The sequence below is a fragment of the Osmerus mordax genome, chromosome 17 (assembly GCF_038355195.1).
Source record: "Osmerus mordax isolate fOsmMor3 chromosome 17, fOsmMor3.pri, whole genome shotgun sequence".
Lineage (NCBI taxonomy): Eukaryota > Metazoa > Chordata > Actinopteri > Osmeriformes > Osmeridae > Osmerus > Osmerus mordax.
In genome coordinates, this window is record NC_090066.1 from 4,260,599 (window position 1) to 4,271,016 (window position 10,418).

At 46.6% G+C, this 10,418-nt stretch overlaps 1 protein-coding gene across 1 annotated transcript in view; it reads right to left on the bottom strand.

The window, feature by feature from the left end:
- Positions 1-5,384: 5,384 nt before the first annotated feature.
- The window catches only part of prkcq (protein kinase C, theta), a gene marked incomplete in the record, with an annotated part of 7,135 nt that continues 2,101 nt past the window's right edge, over positions 5,385-10,418 (bottom strand). Inside the window, 12 exon segments of the mRNA XM_067254156.1 lie at positions 5,385-6,005; positions 6,128-6,256; positions 6,437-6,625; positions 6,855-6,993; positions 7,308-7,370; positions 7,777-7,868; positions 8,037-8,210; positions 8,406-8,569; positions 8,771-8,900; positions 8,998-9,107; positions 9,409-9,538; positions 10,230-10,313. Of these exon segments, the coding sequence (XP_067110257.1) occupies positions 5,847-6,005; positions 6,128-6,256; positions 6,437-6,625; positions 6,855-6,993; positions 7,308-7,370; positions 7,777-7,868; positions 8,037-8,210; positions 8,406-8,569; positions 8,771-8,900; positions 8,998-9,107; positions 9,409-9,538; positions 10,230-10,313 (1,563 nt within the window).

Sequence of the window (10,418 nt, forward strand, 5' to 3'; positions counted from 1 at the left end):
ATTAAGGGCAAAGTGTAATTTGTGGTTTCACACTCAAATCCACTCCTCTTTCTATCTTTCTCTTTCTCACTGTCATAGCAATTGATGGGGAAATATCTCTCTCTCTTTGTGTGGTGGTCATCGATGGAGAGATCTCAGTCTGAATGGAAAGGGAGCCCATTCAACAGGCCTTGAATAGACCAGTCATTGTGGAATACCCAAAACACACACCAGTTCATTAAACAAATGATGATGAACCTTGTTTACGTGTTATTGTCTCTGATTCGATTTTGGAGGCGAGGCTGTTCGATATGCTTGTTGTTGTTGTAAATTAGAACTGGAGGTCAAGATGGGGACGCCGGACATATGTGTTTGGGGTTGTAGGTAGGTCATGCTGGGTAGAAGCTGCTATTGTGTGTGAGGTATTTGAGGCGGGACGTGTCCAGTGCCAGATAACTGCTCAGGTATCATCAGGTGATGCCAGCTCATAGCCCACTGCCTCTCTCTATGTCCACTATACGTTTCTGACTGCAGATGTCGGAAAACAAGTTAGCAGCCATACCACTGCTGCCGAGGCTGCAGCCATGCCAGTTGGCATCAGGGCAGACCCAGTTAACATGTTTGCGGGTGTTCATTGCAGTTCCCCAGAGAGTGTTATCCTTCCCTTGCTGTTTGCTGACATTCTCTCTGTTGCTGCCTGGGTGAATGAGTTTATCCTGGATACGTGAGCATTTGCACATCACTCTCCTCACTGGAGTCCATTATTCAGTCATGAGTGGTGGAGCGAGAGAGACAGGGAGGGGGGAGGGAGGTGGAGGACAGGAGAAAGGGATATGTGGAGAGAGAGTGTGAGGGATTAAATGGGATGGGGCTTGGGCAAGGTGTACGTGAGTTTGCTCACATCCCTTACTTGGTCATAGATCAGTGAAAGCATTTTCCTCTCCTCTCCCCTCTTCTGCAGATTAACCATGGTGACAGTCTGATTGGGTTTGGTGGACAGTACAGTGCATACCACCATCACCACAACTTCCAAAAAGAAGTTCGGTACTTCCCACAGAACTCACGTGAGTGAAAATGAGGATGAGCTGTGAGTAAGTGCTTATACCTCTAAGATAAACTGTTTGACCATACACAAGTATAGATAGACACACCAACACCCACAGTTTACCTTCAAATGGATGTTTTACAGATACACTTTATGCTTTTACATAGTTACCTCCTGATAACCAGCAGCTGCTGAAAATTGATACCTTGATCTGCAGTTTTATTAACTCAGCAGTTTGGAAGTCTGTAGGTGTGTTTGTGTGTGTTTGTGTGTGTGTGTGTGTGTGTATGTGTGAGCAGGTCTGTGTGTGTGCGAGCAGGCTTCAGGTGTGTGCAGGTGAACCTTCCTGGACAAACCCCAACCTTGACCCTGACACTCGCTGTCCACGTGGAGACTGGATGTGATCTCTGACGCCTGTCTGCTGAGGGTGATAACTGAATTGATATTGTTAAACCCAGTTTATGATCCTCATGGTCCTGCTGGGGCCAGCTACAGGAACCAGGCTGGATCTGCCTGTGCTGACACTGCAGGTCACTGTGAAGCCCTTTGTGACATTGCTTGTAAAAAACAGCCGTGCAAATAAAAAACAATATGATTTGATCTCATGATGTGATGATTGCACAGAGATGTAAAGCAATAGCGATGTTTGTCTGTCTGTCTTTCTGTGTGTCCATCTGTGTGTCTGTCTATCTGCCTGGATGCCTGGCTGCCTGATGACTTACATCATGGCATACAAAGGTCAAATTGTGGAGAATGTAAAGTGTACAAATCAAGCCTACCAGGGAATGGGCTTGAGGCCTGATTTGGCAGGATGAAGTTCAAGTGTTGCCCCATGAAGAAGTAAATACAGAAGGAAGTTTGATTCACGTCACATTGCAATAGTGTACTTCTGAAACCCTGGGAAAATCAAGACCTCACTTTCACCCCTAAATACTGGTAGAGACCGGACAATGTTTGTACAATAGGATTGTCTGTCTGTGTGTGTGTCTGTCTATCTGTGTGTCTGTCTATCTGCCTGGATGCCTGGCTGCCTGATTAATGACACATCATGGCATACAAAGGTCCCTGGACAGGCCACGTATGTCAGCTGACAGGCAAGTGACACAGGTTTTGTCACTATGTGGACTTGAAGACTGTCTGACAGCATGATGCACACAAACACTCATCCAGGGCAGCTGTGTGCCTGCTGTATTACTGTAATGCATTACTGGTCACACATCAGGAATAGCTGTCATTCACATATGTATGTACAATTACAGACAATTTTACTGGCTTTGGATTGACAGCATCAATCACAGACTATCAAATTGTGGAGAATGTAAAGTGTACAAATCAAGCCTACCAGGGAATGGGCTTGAGGCCTGATTTGGCAGGATGAAGTTCAAGTGTTGCCCCATGAAGAAGTAAATACAGAATGAAGTTAAATTCACGTCACATTGCAATAGTGTACTTTTGAAACCCTGGGAAAATCAAGACCTCACTTTCACCCCTAAATACTGGTAGACACCAGACAATGTTTGTACAATAGGATTGTCTGTGTGTGTGAGGGTGTATATGTGCATGCACACAAGTATGTGTGTGTGGCGCCAGTTTAAAGAATGTGTGTGTTTGTGTTTTGTTCTCTGGAGAATTTCCTGCTGATCGCCCAGCTTTTCATTACAGGCTATTTCACCATGTCCTCCTTGCCCCTGTTTACCACAGCAAGAGGGCTGTGTGGAAAACTTACTCTGGGTTTCATCAGAAACCTCTGTGTTGACAGAGGTGGTCTCCTCCCTAAACCTGGAGCCCCGCCTTCTCCAACTAACTGCTTCACCTCCGACACATCCATGCTCCCCATCACGCACGTATGATTAGCGCTTGCCGTTTCATCCTGGAAACCTTGAACCTTCGCACTTTCCTCTTCACTACCGTAGGGCAGGTCTAATGGACTTAGAAGCAGAGCTCTTAAGTCAGAGACAGAGCTGCTATCTCACACGTCTTTCCTGAAGAGGAGAGACCAGCACATAGCACTACACCCCACCAGTTCCTCGTCCTGCTACCCAAACCCTAATCCAATGTGTGTGTGTGTGTGTGTGTGTGTGTGTGTGTGAGAGAGCGCTCTAGGTGGAACTGTGCTGACATCATGACTAGATCTGAAGATCCTCGCCCCACGGCTCATACACAGCAGTCTTGATCTCCTGCTTGGCACTAACGGGATAAAGCCATGTACACATCAAGACTGTGATTGTGTGCCACACGCACTTACTATACGTCACGTCCTGTACGCATGCACAGCCGCACACTGCATGAATCGCAGCGTATATTTACTGACTGATAATACAGTTGGCAAGCTAAGGTGGTCTTAGAGCGTTTCCAGCAAGGTGTGCTTATGCAAGTCTAAAGTACTAAGTGGTCTCGCTGGTCATCAGAGAAAAAAGTTGTACTTAGCAGACCCTCCTCTATAAACTGTAGGCCCACAGGAGCAAGTATGTCTGTGTTCATGTGAACATGAACACAGACTACAGTCAGTGCATTACACTCTATATGCACCTTACCATGCATAGATAAAGAAAGCTTGATGTGACTGTGTATCCCCACAGAACCCTAACCCTGACCTTACAGCCAGGAGGTGTACCCGGGGAGAGTGGGTGGCGGTTGTTACCATTAGTTGGTCATCAGTGGCATACTATAAGGCCATTAAATAGGTGGTCTGGAGAACATATATGAATGCATTTTCCATTCTATGTGTACGTGACTGATCAGGTGACCTGTCTGTGTGTTTGTGAGTCACCAGACTCAGCAGGACCACTCCTTCACTAAGTAATGTCCTTATCTTGGATGTAGAGGGGGCATATGGTGTACTGTAATATATTGCAATATCCTGTAATGGGTTCCTCCTAATTAGATCTGTACATTTCCATTTTTGATCTGTTTGGACTGATTATTTTATGGTGAACCTGAATTTGGTGTGCCCATCAGAGGTACAACATTTTTGTAGGTGAAACACTTTGAAGATTCTGTAGGTGAAAAATACCAAGCATACTCACTTGAATACAAACACACTGTAACGATAATAGTGAAGGGTGGGGCAAGCAGAGTGACTCCTGTACAGGTGTCTGAAGGTTAAAGTCGGTTTGTGTGTTAAATTGTCCTGTGTGATGATGACACTGACTATAATCTGTCTGCCAGATTGTCTGATCTGTCACATTGAATCTGTAGCACTGCCATCCATTCATAATGCCATCTAATCTATAGTAAGCTCAACAATGGCCTTCTATTCACTCATTACTATAAACACATTATGTCTGTCTGTCCTTCTATGCACACATTCCACGATATTACGTAACACAAAAAAAAATTCACGTTCCAACTATGACTCACTTTTACATTCTGGGTGAGTCACTTGGTCATGTGAGGCGCTCAGGAAATAAAACGCGGGTTTTTCCAGAAATTGGTTCACGGCGGTACGTAGTGGAACACTGCCATCTTGTGGGTATTGTGTGTAAACTCAGAACATCCGACTGAAACATGTTTACAGTCAATTACAGTTACCCCATGATAAATTAAAGGATGCTTGTAGTTGTTAACTATCGAAACAGCTTTCACATATACATATAAGTTTACTAAGCACATTCGCTGATGTTCGTGTGGCATTGTTGCCAAGGTGACATGACCTGGCTGCATATTGAGTCTGATGTGATTATGAGTGTGTGATTGCGCTCGCTTCAAAAGGGCTGCAAGGCAGAGAGAGAGAGAGGAAAGGAAATAAATAGCCTTGATTGCCATCCAATTGCTCTGGTTACAAGATCTCAAGTGCAAATGATGATGTTTTTGACTTAGTAAAATTGCCTAAATGGGCCATTGATCAATCTTCTAAATCGTTTACTGTGACTGTCTGATTGGGATAATTTGCCCTCTACTGGAGATCATGTGTACTGCCTCTGATATGCCATGGGTGGCAACCATAAAAGTTCAATGTTAAATTCTCCTGAAACAAAAAAAGGTTGCAACAATACACACTGTAGGAAACCTAATACTGAAAGTGAAACTACGATAAAAGCCCTGATTGCCAGTTCCGTGTGTAAACCCTCTGGCCCACTTCTCAGTTTTATCTGGAGACAAATCAAGCTCTGCACAGAGAGCTACCAGTCTGCCACAGTGTGAAGGGACCTGCACAGGAAGCCATGTGTACGCGTGGGGGTGGAGGGGGTGGGTACATTACAGAGAGACGAGAGGGAGAGAGAGAGCGAGAGATGGAGGGAGTTATAGCGGGAGAGAGAAAGTGTGAGTAAGAAAGAGCAACAGGAAGAATAGCTATCTTTTGAATGTTTTATATTGCAAGTGAGTTTTCATTGTTGAATTCATACAAAAACATATGATGTATATAAAAAAACTAATTTAATGTACAGTACAACATGATACAGAGTAGCCAAAAAACAACTAACATTGCAGGAGTCTAAAGTAATCCATTTTGTGCAGTGACAAAATAAGATGTAATAAAATAACATGTAAACATAAATTCTTTGTAAACTAGGCAATTACTATAATCATTTACTTGAATCGTAACAGTAACAATGACATAATGATGCATTTCAATACTGTTAACAGTGAGGATCCGATTATACACTTGTCTTTAAACAAAGTAACTCATTCTCATCTAAACATGTTATTGAAAGATATTCATCACATTTATTAACAAGGCTTACAGTAGGCCATGTGTGAGGCTTATGTTAGAATAATAATAATAATAATACAGCATGCCTGGTTGTAAGGGGTGGAGAGACTGGTCAGGTAGGACTAGGTGGTGGTCAGGTAGGACTGTGTGGTGGTCAGGACTGGGGGATCAGGGTCCTTTGATGCGAGCCATGCCAGGGTTGACGAAGGAGAAGTTGTTGAACATGGTTTGGTCCACACTGTTCATCAGCGCGCGGTCTGCACATGACAGGCGGGGCTTTTCGTTGATGAACTCCTTATCAAAGTTACTGCAGTCACTGGGGGATTTCTGAATGGGCCAGGAGCAGAAAAGTGCTGAATACACAAACAAACACACACACACACACACACACACACACAAGTCTATCACACAATACTTGTATGGGCAATATCACAGATTATTTCACATACCACAGTTGGCCTGAAGGGCGGCTCCACCTGCCGTTTCTCTAGAACGTTCCAGTTGGTGTCTTTGAAGAAGGCATGCTGCCGGATGTTCCCCTTCACACCAAGCCTCTGCTCAGGCTCGCGCACAAACAGCTACACACCAAACACACACACACACGTTAAGGTATGGGTCACACAAATGTCATGTTCAATCATACACAGACACTATCAAACATACATACAAGCACATGAACAATCTCAGACACACGCACGCACACAGTCTGGATCCATGGTCTGGTTAAAAGCATCAGCTAAATGGATCCCCACTCAGACCTTGACGAGGATGTCCTTTGCGTCCTTGACGAGCCAGCGAGGGTAGCAGGGGTCATCCGTCCTGATGGACTGGAACAGCTCCTCCTCATCATGACCATGGAACGGGGACTGGCCAATCAGCATCTCGTACAGCAGGACCCCGAAAGACCACCAGTCCACTGAGCTGCCATACTTCTGGCCCAGAAGAATCTGGAACATTTCCACATAACATCATGGCTCGTATGATTAACGGTCAACAACATCCTAGTTGTGTTTTTTGATATTATACACTAAACACCTGATTGGTGAAGAGAGAATGTCCTTGTACATTATGCTGAATATTAAACAGTCATCTCATTCTGGGCATTAGTAGTCTGTCTCCCCGCTGGGTATTTTTAAAGGGCTGTTTCCGTGGCAACAGCGAGTGTGCGGGCCTCACCTCCGGCGCGATGTAGTCAGGTGTCCCGCAGAATGTGGAGGTGCGTGACTCCTCCTGCATGTTCTCCTTGCACATGCCAAAGTCTGCGATCTTTATATGACCTTCCGAGTCCAGCAGCACGTTATCCAGCTTCAGATCTCTGCCAGCGTGGACGACACACAGGAAGAATCAGAGAGCACATAAAGATCGATCTCGCTTGAAAATCTATCAAATATATATACGACTACGTGATTAAATGTAACAGATATATACAGTACAATACAGATTGGGAACATGTGTCCAAACTTTTGACTGGTACTGTGGGATTAGTATGACGGAGTAATGAGGATTAGTAATATTGTTTCTATGTGTTGGGGGTGGAGAGGGCGTGGGAAGTGGGCATGAGGCCAGAGAGGGACTTCTCTGCGTGTGTAGTGGTGTCATTGTCTTTGTGTCAATGGTAACACTACCTACCTGTAAACAACACCTTTAGAATGGAGGAACTGCAGCCCACAGATGATCTCAGCTGCATAGAACCTGCAGACAGAAAGAGGAAGGAGTGGGAAGGGCAGGGGGAGAGAGGTTAGAGAGAGGAGAGAGAGAGGAGAGAGAGAGAGAGGGGGTAGAGGAGAGTGAGAGAGAGAGAGAGAGAGAGAGGGGGGGGGTAGACGAGAGTGAGAGAGAGAGAGAGAGAGAGAGAGAGAGAGAGAGAGAGAGAGAGAGAGAGAGAGAGAGAGAGAGAGAGAGAGAGAGAGAGAGAGAGAGAGAGAGAGAGAGGTGGGGGGTATAGGGAACAAAGATGGGTCAAAAGGGCGAACTGCACTTCCTACTGGCTCTAATGCTATACAAAAATATGACTAAAGACAGTTTGAGAAAACAAATCTAAATGTAATGAAATGTGTTTTTTTGGGTTGTGTCTGCTGGTGTGTCTGAGCTCCCTCACGTCGATCTTTGCAGGTCAAACTTGTGGCAGCTCTGAATGTGGAACATGAGGTCTCCTCCATTTAGATACTCCATCACAAAGAACAGATTCTCCTGTAACACAGCGCAATACCGATAAACCACACACTGCGTGAGTGTGTGTATATGTGTGTGTGTGTGTGTGAGAGAGAGAGAGAGAGAGAGAGAGAGAGAGAGAGAGAGAGAGAGAGAGAGAGAAAGAGAGAGAGAGAGAGAGAGAGAGAGAGGGTGACTCTCTGGTACCTTGGTCTGGAAGGTGCAGTAGAGGTGTGTGAGGAAGGGGTGTTCCCAGGCCAGAGAGAGCACTCTCCTCTCCACCATGGTACATTCCACATCATCATCCATGAGGACCACGTCCTTCTTCAGGGCCTTTACTGCAAAGAACTGGTTGGTGCTCTTCAGCTCAGCTAGAAACACCTGGATACACACAGTGATGCAACAGAAGGTACGTGTAACTCTACTCTAGGTAAACAAAACGGAAAACATCCCCTCTATCTCTCCTTCTCTCACCAAATATCCTTTCATCTCTCTGTCTCTAATGTTCTCGTTTGTTCTGTCCTGCTTCTCTGTGCCTCCCCCCGTACCTCTCCTCCTCCTCCTCCTCTCCCTCACCTTGCCGAAGCTGCCTTTGCCCAGCATCTTGTGCAGTTTGAAGTTGTCTATGGTGAACTTGTGCTGGTGTTCCTTCCGGGGCACGGCGTACAGGGGCTCAGAGTCCTCCTTTGGGATAGGCTGGGCCATGTCTGCTGGGGTGTCCCACCCCACACCCTGGCCCTCTGGAGGGGAGGAGGAGGGGGAGGAGGAGGAGGGGGAGGGGGGAGGGGGAGGGGGAGGGAGAGAGCGTGTTGAGCACAAGGAAGGTAACATGGTTGGTGAAGCAGACTGAAACTGAAAGTCTGTTTAACAGTTTAGTCTTTTTTGGGACTCAAGGCTTCTCTCAGTCATGTGACACAGCCATGTGATGGATGCCTGCTGACCTTTGCGTGCAGTGGTGGTTGCTGTGGCAGGCACCTCCTGGAGACCGGAAGGTTCCCGGACCACCCCAGCCTGGCCCACGCCCACAGGCCCCTCTCGACCAATGATCTCACTGTCTCTTGAACTCCTGGCCTATGGGAAGCAAACTATTACATACAGTCCTTCCTACATCATTATCTTAACGTATTCTGCAGCAAACAGAGGTAAGTGTCCCAGTTCTTTGCCTGACCTGCTGCTTGTTTCCGATGATGGCCAGAGCTTCAGCCATCAGCTTCTGGTTGACCCCACAGAGGTTGGCCACCTTCTTCTCACACTTGTGATGGACGTTCATACCACACTCTGGAGGGACAGCAAGGTGAGTGGGAAATGTAAATATATATATATATATGGTGACTGTTGTTTAGTTTAAATTGTTTCTGCCCATAAAAGGCAGGGAGTCAGATGGCTGAGCGGTGAGGGAGTCGGGCTAGTAACCTGAAGGTTGCCAGTTTGATTCCCGGCTGTGCCAAATGACGTTGTGTCCCTGGGCAAGGCACTTCACCCTACTTGCCTCGGGGGGAATGTCCCTGTACTTACTGTAAGTCGCTCTGGATAAGAGCGTCTGCTAAATGACTACATGTAAATGTAAAAGAAAGCTCACCTTCACACTTGAGGCCCTGTTTGGCCAGCCCCCACAGCAGGGTTCCACAGTGCTCACAGAAAGTGGGACTCTTGTAGTTGTACACCTTAAACCTGTGGGGCATGTCAATCTTGAAGCGCTCCTTATGGATCTGCAACACACAGGGAACACTGTGTCACCTGAATGCACCTCGCAGCCCAGGTTTCCTTCATACGGACATATGAAACGGCACCTCTGTCTCAGAGGGGGAGTCAGGGTGGGAGTCAGGTGGCTGAGCGGTGAGGGAGTCAGACTAGTAATCCGAAGGTTGCCAGTTCGATTCCCGGTCATGCCAACTGACGTTGTGTCCTTGGGCAAGGCACTTCACCCTACTTGCCTCGGGGGGAATGTCCCTGTACTTATTGTAAGTCGCTCTGGATAAGAGCGTCTGCTAAATGTAAATGTAGAGGGCATGCACAAAGACTTAGGAATGTGTTATATCTGCTTTGAAGAAGGAATCTAGTGTCTTTTGCCTGACAAGAATGCGTGTGTGACGAGCGTGTCGGTATGTGTGTGTGTAATGTGGCATGTGGTTGTCAGCGAATGAGTGTGTGTATGAGTCTATACAGAAAAATGTGCTCAGTCAGGGTTAGTCTGGGTCTGAGTTTAACCACAGTAGGAAACATTAAGCCAAGCCAGGTCTCGGTGTCTGTCTCATTATGGCGCCCCTCAGTTTCAGCATAAATCTTTCTTTCACCTCAGAGAAACCAATCTAGGTGGTCTTCCCCGAATATACTCGAAACAGAACGTATATTTTTACCTCCAAGAACCGACTTGTCGATGCGACTCATGCTCACACTCACCAGGGTTTCTTTACTGTTGACGGCTGACCCTGTGCACTTGGCGATGACCTTGTCAATGCACTTCTTGTGGATGGCCGCGTTACAGTCTGAGGGAGCAGAGAGGGGGAGAAGGATGAGACGGGAGCCCGGTGAGAGGGCAGGGGAGCGTGGCTGCGACATGCTGCTGGAGCAGGGAGATGACACTCACGT